General features: G+C 39.5%; 1 protein-coding gene across 1 annotated transcript in view; it reads left to right on the top strand.

Moving 5' to 3' along the window:
* PPTC7 (protein phosphatase targeting COQ7) overlaps window positions 1–20,500 on the top strand; it is a 41,114-nt gene that overhangs the window by 10,571 nt on the left and 10,043 nt on the right. The window contains exons 2-3 of the mRNA XM_060028025.1: window positions 15,037–15,216; window positions 20,262–20,460. Coding sequence (XP_059884008.1) covers window positions 15,037–15,216; window positions 20,262–20,460 — 379 coding nt within the window. The remainder of the gene's footprint in view (window positions 1–15,036; window positions 15,217–20,261; window positions 20,461–20,500) is intronic.

Genomic DNA, 20,500 nt, shown 5'->3' with positions numbered 1-20,500 from the left:
AGTAAGTAAGATGGGGTTAGTGTGTATTCTGCTCTGTAATGTTATTGTTATGTAATGTAGCTTGAGCATACTTCCGTAATAAGCATAGCTATCATATTTTACTGTGTATATAGTACATGAAGCCCTCTATTTTTATTTATTTAGATTATTTCCAATTTTCTGTTACAAGTAACACTAGAGTGAATACCTCTACATGTAAGTATTTCCTTAGGATAAATTCCTTGAAGAGGAGATCCTGAGTCAAAGGCTGTGAACTTTTGAAAGGTTTCTGATTTAAATATTAGTGTAGCTCCCTCCAGAAAGTTTATACTAATTTATACGTTTCCATTTGCTATGAAATTACTCTCATCAGTAAGCTTATTGTTGATCTTGAGTCTGTCACATTTAACAATTTATAAGTTTACTAGGTTCTTAAACAGTTGTTTTTGAGGTGAGTAAGTTTGTAGCTGGTGAATAGTTCTAGGACGGATTGAATTGTTGGTATGAATCCCAAGGGTTACAAAATGACTGCAAAAACTTTGCCAGAGACTGCAAAAGTGACTTACTACAAAGAGTGCTTTCTGTTGAGGGACCGAGTACTATTTTGACTCAAGCTAGTTCCAACACATTTTTGCACTGATTTTTCTTTTACTCATTTCTTTTTACTCATTCCCTCATGAAGAGGAAACTTCTTTCTTTTTGTACTACTGTGACTGTACATTTCAATCTTTCAAGGATGCCATCTCCAGTAGGTTTTTTGACTTATCAAAATTTGTCTGTGCTGTCATTTGAGGTAGATGCAAAAGGTTAGCTGTGCTGAATGAAGCCAACAAAAAATGCTTCTGTTTTCACATCAATGTTTGGATAGCAGTTTTGAATAAGAAAATAGATTTGAGCTATTTACATTAGAGCTGGAAAACTGTTCCTGGCCTCTAGTTTGAATACTAATTGGTAATATGGTCATCAGTGTTTCTATGAAATGAGAAAGTCTAAACAGAGGTGTCATTTATGCATGTATTGTTTTTAAAAATTCACTTCTCTTGGTTCTTGAGCTGCAACGTTGATCTTATTTTCTTGTTCATGTACCCTGAATTCACTGAACAATCAATGGTCTTTGGTGTGTTTTGTGAATACATTCTATACATACATATTAAATAATTTACAGATCGTCTGAATTCAGTGAAGCCAATTAATCTATAACTATCTTTTATTCTTTCATCAGAATTTCAAATTGAGAAATGGTTGGCCTGCCTTTTTGTCAGTGGCCTGAAGGAGAAAAAAACTTTTCCAACATTCTAGTCTGGTGGTTAAAACTGAAGTAAAAGGGCATGGGGCAGTGTTTTTACCCTCTGGATCATTATCAAAACTTCTCTGAAAACATACATAAGGTGGTGTACTAAGGGGAAAGGATAAATTGAGAAGCCTGAAATGGAGCCTTTGTTTCAAAACTAGTTCATGCAGTAAATGCACTATTGTATATGAAAAGTAAAATATAGCTGTATCTGTTAGCTTTTATTTTATAAAGAGTTTCTAAAACAGGCTCCCTTTTCTTGCAATGTGACTTAGAATCCCAGAATCTTATATCTTAGAAAAAGGAACTCTCGAGAGAATTTGTCCTCCTGCCCTTTCTTTCACAGATGAGAAGACTAAAGTTTAGAAAGTTATTTGGCCAGTGTCCTACAGCCAGTTAGTGGCAAAGAAAGCTGGGAGCTGTGTCATCTCCAAGACTCCTTTTCAAGGCTCTTTCCATCCAGCCTTATTTTAACAGTCTGTGAGAAGAGGGCACAACACCTTGTGCAACTCTAGGATGAGATAATGGTTCATTCTCTCTCTCTCTCTCTCTTTTTTTTTTTTTTTAAATTTTTATTGGGGTATAGTTGATTTACAATGTTATGTTAGTTTCAGGTATACAGCAAAGTGAATGTTATACATGTATCCACTCTTTGTTTAGATTCCTTTCCCATATAGGCCATTACAGAGTGTTGAGTAGAGTTCCCTGTGCTACGCAGTAGGTTCTTAATAGTTAATCTGTTTTATATATAGTAATGTATATATGTCAATCCCAATCTCCCAGTTTATCCCTGCGCCCCCCCTTATCCCCAGTGGGTTCATTCTCTTTTTGTAGTTCTCAGATGAAAGTTGCTTTATCAGAATGTTGGTATTCTAACTTATCAGTACAGTCAACTGAATTCATTGTTTACTGGTTGTTTCCTGTTAGTCCTTGACAGGTGCTGGGGAAAAGACCACGAACAAAATAGACTTTAGCCTTGCAGTTTCACGGTCTGGAGGAGAAGGTACACATATGCACAGGAACAGAAACGTTAGATATTGTGGAAGCATGGAGTCAGGCCCCGAGAGATGGGTTTTTCAATAAACTGAGGCAAGTGAGGAGAAGATTGGCAAGGCTCTCCAGATTGAGGGATCAGCAAATGCACAGTAGAAGACTTCCCAAACTACAGCTGTTTTGTAGCTAGAGCGTAGTTTGGGCTGGCGGGGTGGCATTGGGAGGATGGTTGAGAATTGATGTTAGAAAACAGGTTATGACCAGATTGTCAAAGGTCACAGTTGCCATATTGGGTGTTGTTCCGTTTTTTGGTTTTGGTAGAAGCTATAGGAGGTGTTTTTGCTTTTGTTGTTTTGGGTTTAGTTTGTTTTTTTGTGAAGAAGCAGCACATTTAGATGGTACAAAATTGAAAAGGTATTCAAAATTCAAAAGGGTGCATAAAGTCTCCCTCTCACCCATGTCTCCTAGCTGCAAAAGTTCCTCTCCCAAAAGAAACCAGTGTTATCAGTTTCTTGTATATTCTTCTAGAGAATGTTCTTAGAAATACAAGTAAATAAGTGTATATACATGGAAGGTATTTGACTAGAAGTGTAACATGGACATAGCAATCTTGTTTAAAAAAAAGATAAAGAGGGTGTAATGGGAGAACAGGAGGCAAAAGATCAATTAGGAAGCTACTGAAATAGTCTGAGCTAGAATGGGCTTTAACTTAGGGTACTGGAAAGTAATTGGGCTTAAGGCACATTGCAGACAAAGAATCAACAGGACTTAGTGATAACTGGACAAAGAGGGTGAAGGAGAAAGAGAAATTGGAGTTGATTTTGAGGTTTTGCTTCTGGAAGCTTCTTTAAGGTTTCTAGCCTGGAAGTGTGGGGTGGTTTGGGCTGCCATTAATCAGGTTAGGAAATGCAAGAGAAGAATCAAAAGTTTGGGAATTGAAAACAGGGTAGCAGAGACATTTCAGAGGTAGAATTATCTGGTTCGTGGCATGCTTGGATCCAGCTGGTCTTTATTGAGTCCTTAGTGCTCTGACAGTGAGTCTCATTAGAATCACCTGTATAGTTTGGATTTGTATGCTTTGTTACAAGGCCCAGGCCTACCCTGGGCACACTGGCTCAGGAGGTAGGGCTTGGGTTCCACAGGTAATCTCAATGTGCAGCAAAAATTGAGAACTGTTGTGCCAGGAACCAGACTAACACTCCAGAATGAAAGACGTTACCAGTATGAAAAAGACTCAGCCCTGAAGGGGATCACATTACGGAGTGGGAGAAAGGAGACAGGAAAGTCATGATACAGGCGCTGCTGTTATTGTAGTGACCTAGGGAGAGGGTTAGGCCCACTAGCATTTCTGTGTTGGTTATCATTATAAGATTTCCCGTTTAAAATGAGAAATTTCTAAGTCTGAACCCTGGCACACAGTAGGCAGCAGGCACTTAAGAGGTATTTGTTAAATAAGGTTACTTCAGTCAGTTCTGGAAAATAATTTATTTTTTCAAGGTGTAGATGAATCTTTTTTTCTTCGTTTATTTTTTTGGAGACAAATATAGATTTGTCCCTTAGTGCTTGAAAATGTTGCTGTTTAAATGTTTAATGGAATATTGAATGGTGGTGGATGTGTGACCAGAAAAGCTGAGTGGACCACTCATCTTTTTTTTCTTTTGCGGTACGCGGGCCTCTCACTGTTGCGGCCTCTCCCGTTGCGGAGCGCAGACTCTGGACGCGCAGGCTCAGCGGCCATGGCTCACGTGCCCAGCCGCTCCGCGGCATGTGGGATCTTCCCGGACCGGGGCACGAACCCATGTCCCCTGTATTGGCAGGCAGACTCTCAACCACTGCGCCACCAGGGAAGCCCTCATCTTTTAAACATTATATATGAGTGGGAATTGTCTTTTGATTGTGACCATAGACCAGTGTTTGTAGAGCTTGCAGCCAACACTGATCAAAGACTTTTTTTCTGATTGCTACAGGGCAGACTGGTCTATATACTGTTATTTGGCCTTTTTTTTTTTTTTAATTTATCTTTGGCTGCATTGGGTCTTCGTTGCTGCGTGCAGGCTTTCTCTAGTTGCGGCAGGCGGGGCCTACTCTTCATTGCAGTGCAGGGGCTTATTGTGGTGGCTTCTCTCGTTGCAGAGCATGGGCTCTAGGCACACAGGCTTCAGTAATTGTGGCACGTGGGCTCAGTAGTTGTGGCACACAAGCTTAGTTGCTCCATGGCATGTGGGATCTTCCCAGACCAGGGCTCGAACCAGTGTCCCTTGCATTGGCAGGTAGATTCTTAACCACTGTGCCACCAGGGAAGCCCTGGCCTTAAGAGAGACATAACTCTCATTTATTGCATGTTGGCCATGAGCTGAGCACTGTGACGAGGCACTCTTTAACACCATTATCCGTGTTCCTCACACCAGCACTGTGATGTTCATGATTTTATTCCCATTTACAGGTGAACATAATGAGGCTCAGAGAGCTACCCAAGACACCTTTAGTACACCTCATCCTAATCCTGGAGCTGGAATTTGAACCCAGATCTGACTCCAAAGCCTTGCCCAGTGTGTGTACACTGCCTTTTAAGTCAGAAATGATCATTTAAAACTTCGTTTTACTGGGTCTTTGCTGAGTCTGAGTACTATTTAGTTATAACTATTCCTAGGCTAATAATTGAGCAAAGCCCCTTAATTAAAGCAGATAAAGGCCTTAGCGAGCCTGTTGAACTAGTCAGTAGGCCACAGGAACTTTGGTGGCCTCAGGCCAGCCCTTTGCTTCTGGGGGACCTCCTAAATACCTTAACTCCTGCAGTGCATTGTTTTGGCTAATTGCTGGTGAGAGGTTTGTGGCAGGGGTGTGATAGGCATTTACCTAGAGGTGAGGTTTCTCTGCTCTTAGAGCTGTAACCTCCGCCTTTATTACTTGTACTTTATCCATATTAGTCGAAATCGCAGGGAACTGCCCAAAATGCCTCTCTCCTCAGCCTCCTCCTCCCCCACAACTCGGTATTTTCATCCTTCCAGGCTCAAATCAGACACTTCTCCATGAATGCTTTTCTAATTCCTTTAGCTAGATGTAATCTGATCTTCCTTGCTTTTGGCTTTAGTGGTACATGTTTATTTTGTTTTATTATAGCCATTTATCTTAAGCTGCTCCAATTCCCTGCACTACCACTTGATTTTAAGTTCCTCTGGGTGGGAAATCTTTTATTGTATGTAAATACCTTTGGCTCCCTTTCACCACATGTCTTGCATATAGGAGATGTTCAATAAAATGTGTTGACTAACTTTAATATTGAATGTAAGTGTAAAATGCAATTCTTAACTGAATTCATATAGTTTATCATCTCTCCCATAAAGGCAACATGTACTCATTACTGGAAAAATGGGGAAGTATGGAAAATAAAAAGAAGAAAAGGACTTCCCTGGTGGCGCAGTGGTTAAGAATACGCCTGCCAACGCAGGGGACCTGGGTTTGAGACCTGGTCCGGGAAGATCCCACATGCTGCAAAGAAACTAAGCCTGTGGGCCACAACTACTGAGCCTGTGCTCTAGGGCCCGCAAGCCACAACTACTGAGCCTGCATGCCACAACTGCTGAAGCCGGCGCGCCTAGAACCCGTGCTCCGCAACAAGAGAAGCCACCGCAATGAGAAGCCCACGCACCACAACGAAGAGTAGCCCCCATTGCCGCATCTAGAGAAAGCTGGCACACAGCAACAAAGACCCAACTCAGCCAAATAAATAAATAAATCTTAAAAAAAAAAAAAAGATTACTTGTTCTACCCCCTCAAAGGTCATTACTTAGTTGAACAATATATAGGGGAAATATAATTAATTTTCAGAAATTAAGGGTCAGTTCTTGGCAAGCTTTTTTATTTTTAAAATTTATTTATTTTTGGCTGTGTTGGGTCTTCATTGCTGCACGCGGGCTTTCTCTAGTTGCAGTGAGTGGGGGCTACTCTTCGTTGCGGCGCGCGGGCTTCTCATTGCGGTGGCTTCTCGTTGCGGAGCACAGGCTCTAGGCGCACGGGCTCAGTAGTGTGGCTCACAGGCTCTAGAGCACAGGATCAGTAGTTGTGGCGCACGGGCTTAGTTGCTCCGTGGCATGTGGGATCTTCCCGGACCAGGGATCGAACCCATGTCCCCTGCATTGGCAGGCGGATTCTCAACCACTGTGCCACCAGGGAAGACCTTAACTTGGCAGGCTTATTGAAAAGAATTATGTTCTCACTTTTTTTAAAAAAGCGTTTGTGCCAGGGTTGCATGTGACTCGACCTCTCCCAGAGGGTGGTATTTTAGTAAAAAGCAGCTCTTATTTTTATAGAGGGGTGGAGAAAGCAGGGGGTAAAATAGTATCCTCTTTAGGGTTAGGTCAGGGTATATGGCTTAATTGTTGTAAATATTAGGTTAACCTTTAAGACCGAAATTCTAGATCTAATCTTATAAATAGAAGAAGAAATTTTCTCTTAGCCTACAGGGCCAGTACAAGTAGACACACATCAGATAGCTGGACTTTAATTGCTGTTACTTTCTTATTTAAACGTTAAATTATTAGGCATTGTGTAACATTTTCTAATATCTAAAAACTAACAGAAGCCTCAGCTTTAATAGAAGGCCTTAATTCTGTAACACACTAAGGTCCCTGTCTCTACTGTTCATATCTTAAAATAAGTGTGAGCCCCCCAGATGATTTGTCTGTTGCTTCCTCCTGTCTAGAAAGCATTGCTGACAGCATTTAGCATTTGAGGAAGATACTGTTGCAGCTCAGAAAGGAGTGAAGTGACCTTTATCTGTGACTTAACCTTCAACTTTATAAGATACCCAAGGTCCTCAGCCACAGTTAAGTCAAAACATATCATTCCACATTAAATATTTGGTATTTAAACAGAAGAGCTAGAGGAAGTTAGAGGAAGACCATTTTTCTTTTAAAAAGGTTGACTTTGAGTTTCTTTGCCTTCACACTATCATTTCCTAATCGTCTTCTACCACCCAGAGTAGTCTGGAGATTACCGTCTCTAATTAATGAAATATTCTGGACAATGGGTTTAAATGTGTATATGTATGTGTGTGCATTTTAATTTGATTAATTATTAAGTAGTTTCAGGTTTACTAAGCTAGAAAGGAAGAGTTATTTTGTTTAGCATTCTAAAACATAAAATAGAACATTTATTCCTGCTTTGAGTCCGTATTTGAGTTTTATTAACTGTCCTGGACAGTACTATTTCTTTTATTTATTTATTTTTGGATGCGTTGAGTCTTTGTTGCTGCACGCCGGCTTTCTGTAGTTGCGGTGAGCGGGGACTGCTCTTCGTTTTGGCTCATGGGCTTCTCATTGCAGTGGCTTCTCTTGTTGCGGAGCACGGGCTCTAGGCGCATGGGCTTTGGTAGTTGCAGCACGTGGGCTCAGTAGTTGTGGCGTGTGGGCTCTAGAGCGCAGGCTCAGTAGTTGTGGCTCACGGGCTTAGTTGCTCTGCGGCATGTGGGATCTTCCCGGGCCAGGGCTTGAACCCGTGTCCCCTGTATTGGCAGGCGGATTCTTAACCACTGCACCACCAGGGAAGCCCTGGACAGTACTATTTCTTGAGCAGGATTTGAGTTTTGCTTATAAGTGTCCCTTTTTATACATTTTGTCATAGGGTTGAACCTTTCTTCCTTCCATCCTTTCAGCTTTATTGCCTCAGCTTTGAGTTAGCTGTTCTGCTTAGAGATCTTGAGTTCTTTTTTTAATGTTTATTTTATTTATTTATTTTTGGCTGCATTGTGTCTTTGTTGCTGTGCACGGGCTTTCCCTAGTTGCGGTGAGTGGGGACTACTCTTCTTTGCGGTGGGTGGGCTTCTCATTGCGGTGGCTTCTCTTGTTGCAGAGCACGGGCTCTAGGCACGCAGGCTTCAGTAGTTGTGGCTCACAGGCTCTAGAGCGCAGGCTCAGCAGTTGTGGCGCATGGGCTTTGTTGCTCTGTGGCATGTGGGATCTTCCCAGACCAGGGCTCGAACCCATGTCCCCCGCATCGGCAGGCGGATTCCAAACCACTGCACCACCAGGGAAGCCCAAGATCTTGAGTTCTTGACGTAGACTTGGTATCTGGAGAATTAGAAGATGCAGGTTTCATTGGGAGTAATGCGTAGTGGTTATTTTGGGGAAACTTATTGCAAAGGGAATATATCACTTGTTAAAGCAGGAAGAACGTGATAATCTATATAATTTCACCTCTAGAGAACTGAAAGGAGTGTTAATCAAAGCAAATTGTACTTTTCTGAATAAATCAACTTTTGAATACATTTTTCCAGTAATCCTTCTTTTTGTTCCCTTTGGGATAATTGTTTGCAGAAGGATTTCACAGTCCTGAATCACAGGGGAGTGTTTTTAATGCCCAAATAGTTGAGGCTTCAGAATTGTTGATACAAGTGTGATCTGTTCCATTTGATAGAAATTGAGTTTATACTCTGATCTCATTTTTCTCTAGTTATAATGCTTCATGTTGTGATGCCCCTAGACAAATAAGGTTGGCTTTGAGACCACTAGACTATAGTATTTGAAGAAGAGCCTTGGCATCTGAAAAGAAGCCGGCTGTAGCACTGCAATAGATACTGCCTAACCAGTTCCCTGTCAGATGAGTGCTCGCTGCAGAAAGTGTAAAACCAGATATCCTTATCCCTTGAGTACAGAGGGTCTCCTGCTGCTTTTATTATTCAACTCTTGTGATCCAGCCAGATTCTTACTCAATTTCTCCTCTGGAGTTTCAGTTCACTATCAGGTACCCATCCTAGTAGATAGGAGATGTGTTTCACTGATGGAAAAACAATCCCTGTAGAACCATCTTACTTCATTAGGGAGAGTATGAGGCTCAATGTAAAATGCCTCGAGATCATCAAAGATGCAAGGAATAAAGCTCTATATTACCTTTGGGTACTACTTAGTATTTGAAATTCTGCCAGAGCTATTGGATAAAATCAAATTACCTGTTTTTCTTCACTGATGCTTATATTAAAATTGAAATTTAGTATTTATTTTTTGGGTATCACTTTCTTCTGGAAAATGTCTTGTAACTAATTGCATGTCAATCTGAAGATGAGTGTAGTAAGAAGAGTTTAAGAAGAACGGCAGCCTCATGCTGATGGCTGATAATGGATAATGATGGAGAGACTCAGGCTGATGATCGCTTAGTTCAAAATCTTTTTCAAGGTGAGCCTTTTGCCAGCTACACAGTTAGGTGGCCAAATGCAGTTGGAAGGAGGATTTTTAAGCTTCCACAATTTCAGCTTACTTACCAAATCTTTTTTCCTTGAATTTTCTGGTTAGAATAAAGCTGTTAAGTAAAATTCTGCATTAATAACAAGCTAAGTGATTTTTTTTCAAGTACATCAAAGTTTTGTTTTTATATGATTATAACTAAGGCAAAGACAAAAAAGTATTAATCAGAAAAATGAAAATTGTTACTTTAAGAATTTTCTTCCTGTAAAAAAATATATTTAAATGATGGGAGATAACACCAGAATTACTCTTTCTCCTTCTCTCTTTACTTTAGAAAAGCAATCTACAGAAAACTTAGCAAAATATTTTATAAAAATCATAAATATAAATATTTTCTAGTTGGCTATTTCCCACTTCATAAAACTTGACATTTTCAGTTGTAAATGGTACAACTAAAGGAATTTTCTGTGCCCTATAGTCTCTTCTCAGCTTTTTGCTCAGCTATTTCAGATATGTAACCATTATCTTAATCTAATAATGGTTTTAATTGGATTTTAGGTCAAAGGAAACACTTAAGCTAGACGTGCGCTGACAGAATGTTATTAATGGAGACATAAGGTGATTACAGTGAGTTAAATGAAATAGCTTCTATATTGGTGCAAACTCTTTATCTTGGCATTCAAAGCCTTTCCAGTTCAGACCACCTTTTCAACTTCACCTCTCTTTACCGCTAAAGAAATTATATCATTCTGACAAATTGGATTACTTGGCTGTTTCCTAAACTTAATCAGTTATATCTGTGTTTGTAATTTGATGCCTGAAGTAAGATGCAAATCGCAAGTGAGCTGTTTGGCCAGGAATTCTCGTTCCTAAGATAAGATCCCCCTTAAGTCCTTAAACTTTTTACTCTATACTCCCTGAGCATCCAGTCCATTCTGTGGTGTCAGTACTGGACCTTTGTCAAAGAACTGGCCCTGATTGCCTTCCCCAGTGCAGACTCTTAGTTCCTGACTTCATACAGAACATTTCCACAAAAATGCCCTACCGGTGCCTGAAACTCAGCATACCTGAGACAGAAGTCAGTATCTTCTAAAGGCATTTTCACCCCCTCCTAACTGGGGAATCATCTAATCAATATTCATTCCTGAAATCCAGAAACCTATTGATATAAAATGTATTGATGGAGAGCCGTCTTGTCTTTATGTCCTTTGTATTTCCAGTGGTTGTCTATTCTACTTTTCTCATTACCTCTAACCTAAAATCTTGCCCCTGATGCCTGACCTCTTACCTCTCTGAACCCGTTCTGTCCACTGCTGTCAGGATTTTTTCTAAAATATAGATTGGATTATATCACTTGTACCCAGAAAACTTGTGACTTTTTATTGTCTAGAGCAGTGCTCTTCAGTAGAAATATACTGTAAACTGTATATGTAATCTTAAATTTTCTAGTAGCCACATTTAAAAAAGTAAAATGAAACAGATGGTGTTAATTTCAATTAACATATTTATTTAACCCAGTATATCTAAAATGTATGTTCAACATGAAACTAAGACATTTTACAATCTCGGGGGTACTACGTTTTTGGAATCCAGAGTGTATTTTACATTTAACAGCACATCTCAATCCATGCTTGCCACATTTCAAACTGAATAGCCACATGTGGGTAGTGGCTCCTATATTGGACAACACAGGTCTATAGCATAAAGCTTAAAGTTCTTGGACTGCAATTTTGGGCACCCCACAGCTTCAGCCCCTGCCCTGCGTATTTCAACTTCTCCCCACTCACCCAAGCCCCACCCACACCTAATTTGCCATTCTTTTCCTTTAATTACTCTTCCCTGCCTGAGGAAATCTGACTTACCTTCTAGGGCCAGATCTGAATGCCACTTCCTAGTGAAAGCTTGCTCCATTCTCGCAGTGCCCCATAAGCATTAACCACTTGCTCTTGACTCTTCTGTAGCAGCATTTGTGAGAGCCGTTTGTCTAGATCCCATGAGTGAGTAGTCTAGCTGCCCACTAGAAGGTGAGCTTCCCGGAGGCAGGATATGTCTCCCTCAGCTTCTGTTTCCTAGTATTCACTGTAGCCTCCATTTGTTCTTAGGGATATTCTTATCCATTGTTGTTTGATATCTTCAAGATCTGAAGCAATCTCTCCTTTAACAGTTGTTTTCTTTACCTCTGAATGAAATTTCCCTTTATATCTGGATCAGTTCCACGGTTCCACTGTGGATTGAAGCTTTTGCTTATGCAAGAGAGGAAATATTCATTTTCTTATAGAAATAACTGCCTAATATGAATTAAACTAGGTTTCAAATGTAGGTTATTCTGGTTTTAGCCTGGTTCTAATCCCAAATATAACTCTTCCTGTTATATAACTTGTTCTTTGTAAGTAAATTATGTATGTATACTAAGACTTTTTTCACACAGCTTTATTGAAAAGTTTATATGCTTTTTGAATCTCTTTTTCCCCCTAAAGAGTCTTGGCCAATGGAGTTTTGCCTGTGTTCTTTTTCCCATATAAGAGCAAACAGGTGCCTGAAAGGTTACCTCTATTCTGGGAGAAATCTGATTAATGTTGAAGGGTTGTGCCAGGTCAGACTCTATAACCTGCTGACAGATTATTTAGTGAGTGCCGGGATCAACTCTCAACATTATCTCAGGTTTTAATGGTTTTCTTATGAAGGACATTTGTAGATGAAACCAGTTTGTATTTAAAGTTAATTGTGGCTCTTAGATCAGAAACTGGTTAAGAAATTCTTCCCTCAAGCAAACAGTAGTTTGAGAAGAATGAATGATTCATCAGATGGAGTTGCAAGGACTATAATTGCATTCTGTGTTTTTAACACAAATTGTTGCATTTAAATCATGGTAAAATCTTATCCCTGGTGACGTAAGAATTCCTCAAAAGAAGTTCCTATTGAACTACCTTAAATTTTTGTAAGAATTTCTAGATATCCTTACAGCTGCTTGAAAAGCACCAAAAAATGATACTCTTCCTGGGAGGGTAGACCTCAGTCATCCCTGATGCTTCTCTTTCCCCCACCCTCACTGTACCCCATTCAGTGTACCTGTGAGTCTTTTTGTTTCACTGGATCCCAAATCCCTGCACTCTAACTGCACTGCCACCATTTCACAACTGGGCTACTGAGACAGTCTCCTGATTTATTCCCTTTTCTGCTTTTGCTCTCCACACAGCAGGCAGAAGGATCTTTCTTCTTATCATTATTACTATTTAAATTTTATATAATGGAAAATTTCAAATATACATCAAGGTAGAGGGATGAATGTACCTCTCATTATTCAACTTCAGTTATCCATTCATGGCCAGTCTTGTTTCATCTACTCTTTTGTCACCCCCCCCCCAATATTTTGAAACAAATCGCAGACATCATATCATCTAACCAACTAATTTGGAATTGCCCTAAAGTGAAATTTTGCCTTGGGACTTCCCTGGCGGTCCAGTGGTTAAGACTCTGAGCTTCCACTGCAGGGGGCATGGGTTCAGTCCCTGGTCTGGGAACTAAGATCCCACATGCCGCATGCGCGCAGCATGGCCAAAAAAAAAAGGGAAATTTTGCCCATTGGTTGGTCACAAAAGGTGAGGAAAGTTGCTTCTCCAATAGTGGTAAGTTATTTGTCAACCTCTTTACTGTCTTCCAATTCTGTTTCTTATTATTTTTTCAGGATGTTTTCCATTTCTGCTTGATAAGTGCCATCACCAGAAAAATAGTTTAATGTGTTAATTTCATGTTAAGCCAGTTTTTCAGGGATACATATAAGCACTTTCCTACTGTTGCACCAAATATGCTCTTTGAAGTGTGTGTGAAAGTTGAATGTACAAAAAATGTAAATATAGGTCAATTATACTTAAAAACAAACTCATAGAAAAAGAAATCAGGTTTGTGGTTACCAGAGGCAGGAATACGGGAAGGGAATTGGATGAAGGCAGTCAAAAGAAACAAACTTCCAGTTATAAGACAAATAAGTACTAGGAATGTGATGTACAACATGATAAATGTAATTAACACTGCTGTGTGTTATATATGAAAGTTGTTGAGAGCAAATCCTAAGAGTTCTCATCACAAGGAAAAAAATATTTTTCTATTTAATTTTGTGTCTACATGAGATGATAGATGTTCACTAAACTTACTGTGGTATCACTTCATGATGTATGTAAGTCAAATCATTATGCTGTACACCTTAAACTTTTACAGTGCTGTAGGTCAATTATATCTCAATAAAACTGGAAGAAAAAATGTAAATGTGTATGTGGGGAGGATGTTTCATGCTCAGATAGCCTTAAAAATTAAAAATAATATTTTTATCATAAAATCAATACATGCTCATTATAAAAATAAAATTTTAATAATAGAGAACAGTATGAAATAAAAAGCTTAACTCTCCCATTTGTTCACGGATCTTTTATTTTGAAAACAACTATAGTTGTCATTCCAGAAAGCTTCATTTGTGGTCACTTAAAATTTTAATAATGTATATATCTGACATTTTAGTTTGAATTTCAAATAAACAACCTCACAGTTTTTGAATTTAGTAGACTGTTGAATTTAGAAATTGATTTTAATGTTGAACAACTAGCTTGGTGTTGCAAGGGATTGAATAGGAGATGGTATGGTGTTGACTTTGATGTCTAATTTTTCTTGAGCACTGATTTCCTCTCGATAAAGAAGTCTTAGGCAGACTGTGAACTCATCAGCAGCTCTATGGACCCGTGAAAAATCTCTATACCAGTGCTGTTTAATAGAAATATAATGTGAGCCACACATGTCATTTTAAATTTCCTAATATTCACATTAATTAAAAATAAAAAGAAACAGGTCACATTAATTTTAATAATGTATTCTCTTTAGCACATTATATCCAAAATATTAGTTCAACATGTAATTAGTATAAAAATTAATGAGCTATTTTACCCTTTTTTTCATGCTAACAAGTTTTCAAAAATCCAGTGTGTGTTTTATACTTAGAGCACTTCTCAGTTTGCATCAGCCCCATTTCTAGTGCCTGCTAGCCACGTGTGGTAGTGGCTGTTATACTGGGCAGTGTGGCCCTGTACAGGATAGAGGTTGTCTCAGAGGGAGGAGGAAAGGGGGTGGGATGTATTCTTAATCTTGTTCTCTCTTTCACAGTTATTGACCAATATTTGAAGTTAAAAGTTTGCTGCTTTTGGTATTCTTAATGATGGACAGCTCTGGCTCAGTTGTATTCTCACTAGCATCAGCACTTTTTTAAAAAAAATCCATTTTCATTCCTATAAAATACAACAGAGATTAATAACACAAATACTTCTGTACAAAGATGAAAATCCTGCTGAAATCGAACTCTTGGCTGGGAGGCAATGCCACCCTGTGGTAGCTCACGTGTTTATTCATCAGTATATGAAAGATCAGATTCTAAGTAGAGAATGTGGCTTAGGAGTATTAGTGTTTAATACATTAAACCTGAGCACTTTTTATTCTGAATTTCAGGGTAAATAGATGTGCTAGTATGTAGTAAAATTAGTATTAGGAAAACGGGGGTAAGAGTTCCTGAGATGTTGGTAAGAATATCCTTTGAATGTAAATTTCTTTTTTTAGGGGTCGCAGATGGTGTAGGAGGATGGAGAGACTATGGAGTTGATCCGTCTCAGTTCTCAGGGACTTTAATGCGGACATGTGAACGGTTAGTAAAAGAAGGACGGTTCGTCCCAAGTAATCCCATTGGAATCCTCACCACAAGCTACTGTGAGTTGCTGCAAAATAAAGTACCTTTGCTTGGTAAGTAGATATCCTATGCGTTTTCCTCTCTAAAGAAGCCCAGGAGATGGTTAACAAAAAAACCAAGAAAATCACTTACCAACCCAGCTCTTTTTCTGAGGCTCTTCCTATTAAGTAATTTGATGGAGAAGCTGTGGGCAACACCAGAATACATAATACTGCTTGAAATAGATACAACCACTTTGGAAAACAATTTAGAATTACAGAATAAAGTTCCACTTCTGGGTCTTTACCCTAGACTAGAGAAACTCTTGCACATCTGTGTATCAAAACATAGGTACAAGAATGTTCATAGTAACATTATTTATAATAGCAGAAAACTGGGAACAACCTAAAAGCCCATTTATAGTAGAAAAACGCATTTTGAAAAGGAACGAGTTAAGGTTGCATGCAGTACTCAGGAACATGTTGTTGAGGGAAAAGAGGACATTGCAGAATATCACCTAACAGTCTGATTCCATATATTTCAAATTCAGAACATAAACAAGTAAAACTGTATTGTTTAGGGATTCTAAAATATGATAAAAGAAGAAAGAAAAGCAAGTGGTTGTATAATTGGGATAGTGATTCTCTCCCAGGGAGGAAAAGAGGGGATAGGTCCAGCATGTAAAACTCAGTTGATTACCTGTGAGGAGTTCAGGTTGCAAATTGGCTCCCCAGCTACTAGCAGTTAACATTTAGTCTGTGTAGATCCCTGTTAATCTTGTATTAGAAAATTTACAAATACCCAGTGTTTGTTTTCTGGTATGCTAATGGAGCATCCTTTGGCTAAGCTTCTACATTTGTTTGTTAAGTGGTTTCTTGGGAACTTACCCAAGCCTTCTAAGCAGGCTCTCAGAAAGGGTGTTATTAAGTTTCTGCTAACTGCCAGCATCTTTCTGGTTACTAGAAGGCCTCCCTCCCAATCACCATGCACATTTAAAATCAGCCCTCAGTGTTCAATGTTAACAGAGATCTCCATGTTGTAGAATTTTGCCTTCAATTTAAAACCTTTTCAAGAAGGGGTACTTTTCATCATGCTACCATCTTCTGTCTTCTCTGTGCTGTGATTAACTAGCTTGTTCTCCTTCTAACTGAAGAGAAAGCTTGTCTAGAAGTTTCAATATACTGGTTTGTCTTAATTTGCTGTTTGGGGCATGCAATCTTGAGCTTGCCTAATACCGTGAAACATCCTAGATTCTATTTCATCTCTGTAAACTTGCCGTATGACTTTGGGCAAACCACTTAGCCTCTGACCCCTTATTTCATATGTTAACTGGATAAATCTTTTTTATGAAAAGCAATGACTTAAAGCTTCTTGCAATACTCAGAAACATGTTGAGGGAAAAGAGAACATTGCAGGGTGCCATCTAACAAAAGAACCTGTAGACAGGGATACCAGGGGCCTGAGTCTTCTGCCAACACCACCCCACCCTGCACCCCACAGTGCATTTACTAAATTACTGTGACTTGGAATAACCTGTTAAAACCTGTAACACCTATCCTGATTTTGTACTTTGAAAGCTTTGTTTTTTGCTGTATTTCTTCCTTGTTCCTACTTTTTCCCCTATTCACCTTCATGTAACTGGGAGAGCTTAATAAAATAAATCTAAGGACATATAAGAGTTTTTCTTGCACTGAATATTATGACTACCTCTTTCTAAACACGTTGAAATAATCCTTCATTACCATGTTTGACACATATACACTTCTCTCTTACCTTATCTACACATCTCTAAGCTATTTGTAACTAAAACTCAAGCATATTTTGGCAAAGACAGGCTGCTGAGTTTTACTGAACCTCAGCTATAATTGCAAGTAATAATTTTATAAGATTAGGTGATCCTTTTTTTAAAAATTCTGCCATTGCTAAAAAGCCTATAACATAATTCCAATATAAAGGGCAAGCTGATAGCTGTAACCACTTATTTCCTGAGAATTTCTAGCTGCTTTTAGATCTGGGTTGGCATCACAGGCTAATTGTTGACATATTATTTCCTCAGAAACCCTTAAGTGGATTTAGGTCTTATGAAGCCAACATATCTTAAGAATTTGAGGGGTTAATCCCAGTAAGGCTATCCCTTTCTTTCTTTGCTGCACAAAAGGCTTAGTGGTAGTTTACAGAATAAGGGCCAGGTGATAAAAATACTTCCATGTTAGCGTGAGGGATTTGCTCAGGGACCTGTCTGGATTGCTCAGTCGTCAGAACATTCAACACTGTTGTTCTTAGCACTCTTTTCTTCTTTGCCAGTTTGTTCCTCTCCAAACACGTAAGAATGGTGAGCTCTTCTCCCAGTATTAGGCTACCAGGGCCTGAGCCGCTGTACGCATCAGTAATTTGAAGAGGCAGAGGAGTTTACACACTATGAGCCCAGATGATTCTGTAAGGCTGAGCTTCCCTTCGTTGGTGCTGCTTTGCATATTAAAGCTCTGTCTGTCACTCACGAGGACCATTTTGATTCTAACGCAGTGGGTTACTGCCACAAGGGTAGCAAAATGATAGCCTGGATTTGTCAGTGAGTAATAATGAGTCAATGTGAGTCCTTCCTGCAGCACAGTTGTCAAGGCTGTGCTACTCATCTGTCATTTTTTTGTTCTCAGTTAAATTAATTCCATCAGCTTTCAGAAGATCTTTTGTGTGGTGATTTTATTAATGACGTAAATGATTGGAGTTTCTGTGCATTGAGTTAGGAAGGAAGGGTAATTGGTGATTTTAGCTCTAATATAAGCTATGGAGTAGGTTCTCTGACAGCATGGCCAGTTAGTTACAATACCCATGTTTTTCTTTTCTTTGACAATTAATGGGTAGGGACTAGATAGCTTAGCATTAAAGTGTCAAGTTTATACACATGCGTATACTGTAGATAACAAGGAAACAGAATTTCTGAACATTACAGTGACACAACTGATTATATTTAAGTGTTTTTAAATTAAGTTACACATTTTCACTAAGGAAAAATTAATAACAAAAATTAAATTACCTATAATCCACTAAGAAAACTGTTAATTTTTTAGTGATTATACTCCCTGACTTTTTTTCTTTGCCCATAGAATAATAACAACAGGAATTGAATCTACTGTGTGCTCACAATAGCTTCAGTGAGGTAGATTTGTAGGCATTTTTGTTCCTCATTTTGTTAGGAAGAAACTGAGGCCTAGAGAGAATAAGTGGTTTGCCCACGGTCATGTCATGTGGCTAGAAAATCATAGAGCACTGGGATTTAACACAGCTGGTTCCACAACCTGTTTATTTTGTTTCTTTTTGCCTTTTTTTTTTTTTTTTATGCGGTACACGGGCCTCTCACTGTTGTGGCCTCTCCCGTTGCGGAGCACAGGCTCCGGACGTGCAGGCTCAGCGGCCATGGCTCATGGGCCCATGGCCGCTGAGCTGAGATTCCCACGGCATGTGGGAATCTTCCCGGACCGGGGCACGAATCTGTGTCCCCTGCATCGGCAGGTGGACTCTCAACCACTGCGCCACCAGGGAAGCCCAATTTTATTATTTTAAATTTATTTATTTAATTTATTTAATTTTGGCTGCATTGGGTCTTCATTGCTGCACACGGGCTTTCTCTAGTTGCGGCGAGCGGGGGCTACTCTTCGTTGTGGTGTGCGGGCTTCTCTTGTTGTGGAGCATGGGCTCTAGGCACGTGGGTTTCAGTAGTTGTGGCAGGCAGGCTCAGTAATTGTGGCTCACAGGCTGTAGAGTGCAGGCTCAGTAGTTGTGGTGCACGGGCTTAGTTACTCTGCGGCATGTGGGATCTTCCCAGACCAGGGCTTTAACCCGTGTCCCCTGCATTGGCAGGCGGATTCTTAACCACCGTGCCACGAGGGAGGTCCCCAGTCCCTTAATTTTAGATGTTGAGGTTGTTACCAGTTCTTTGTGATCTTATGCAGTGTTTTTGTACTTAAGTCTTGTTTGCATCTCTAATTATTTTCTTATGATAAATCCTCACAGTAGAATTGCTAGATCAAAGGATATGCACATATTTCAGGGCAATATTGTCCTTTAGAAAGGTTATTTAGTTCTACTCTCTTACCACTGTGAAATGAGAGTGACCATGTTTCCTACACTAGTGCAGTGATCATTTTTTAGAAATATATTTACAGACCATTTACATTTATTTCTTGGTAAACTGCTCATTTTTCTATTTTGCCATTTTTCTGGCAAAATAGTCACTTGTTTCACCTAAATTATCTTTCATTTTCAGATATATTTCTCTCACACAATTTTAGTGGCTATCAAATAGCTAACACATTATTTTCTTATGATAAATCCTCACAGTGGAATTGCTAGATCAAAGGATATGCACATATTTCAGTGCATAGGTTGAAATTTTAGCACTTGAAAGCACTTTCACTAATTGTACTGTCAGCCTCAGTGTGGGGAAGGTCATGTGAGCTGTGTGCTGCAAAGGTACACAGAAGCTTCTGCTTGGAATGTGGTCTCTTCTCTCTGAACAGGTAGTCTCTGTAAAGTGAACAGGTTGATTCCACAAGCTACCTGGGAAAATTGGTCTTGTTACTTCATAGTGAGTCAGTCTTCAGTAAAAGTTCTTCATGACCTCAGCAGATGGAAATTCTGTTTAAAATTGTAGTTATGTGCCTTGTCTTAAATGTTAGTGAATTTCACAGAGAAGGCTTTCTGCCTATGACTAATGAGAAATGTCATGGAAACGTAACATGCTCCTTCTGGCATTTTAAGTATTAAAACTTAATATCTCAACAACATCCTTTTGAGCATTTGAGATAGATTATAGCACTATTGAAATAATGTGGTTAAATACCAGCCATTTTTATTGTTTCCTATCTCTGCAAGTGGAAGAATCCAAGTCATCACTGGCCCACTTAACTATGCATAGTATAAATCCTGTTTTCTTTCCCCGTCATGTTGATCCTCATCAGGTTACTACGGACATTGATATGGAGCCATAACTAAGAAAGGTCCTGTTTAGGCAAAGGAGATTCAAATTATGGCATGTTGCTCTTTGGGGCGATATGATAAAAATGTGTATGCAGAGACAGCCTAGAAAGAGAAAATAAATGGAGATCATTTTTGTTTCTAGGTAGCAGTACTGCCTGCATCGTGGTGCTGGACAGAACTAGCCACCGCTTGCACACAGCAAACCTGGGCGACTCAGGCTTTCTGGTTGTCAGAGGTGGTGAAGTTGTGCACCGATCAGATGAACAGCAGCATTACTTCAACACTCCGTTCCAGCTCTCAATCGCACCCCCTGAAGCCGAGGGAGTCGTCTTGAGTGACAGGTAATCTCCCCATTCTCACCAACAGGTTCCTTCCCATTCC

This window comes from Delphinus delphis, chromosome 13 (assembly GCF_949987515.2).
Source record: "Delphinus delphis chromosome 13, mDelDel1.2, whole genome shotgun sequence".
Classification (NCBI taxonomy): domain Eukaryota; kingdom Metazoa; phylum Chordata; class Mammalia; order Artiodactyla; family Delphinidae; genus Delphinus; species Delphinus delphis.
This window is presented reverse-complemented; position numbering and strand designations above follow the sequence as displayed.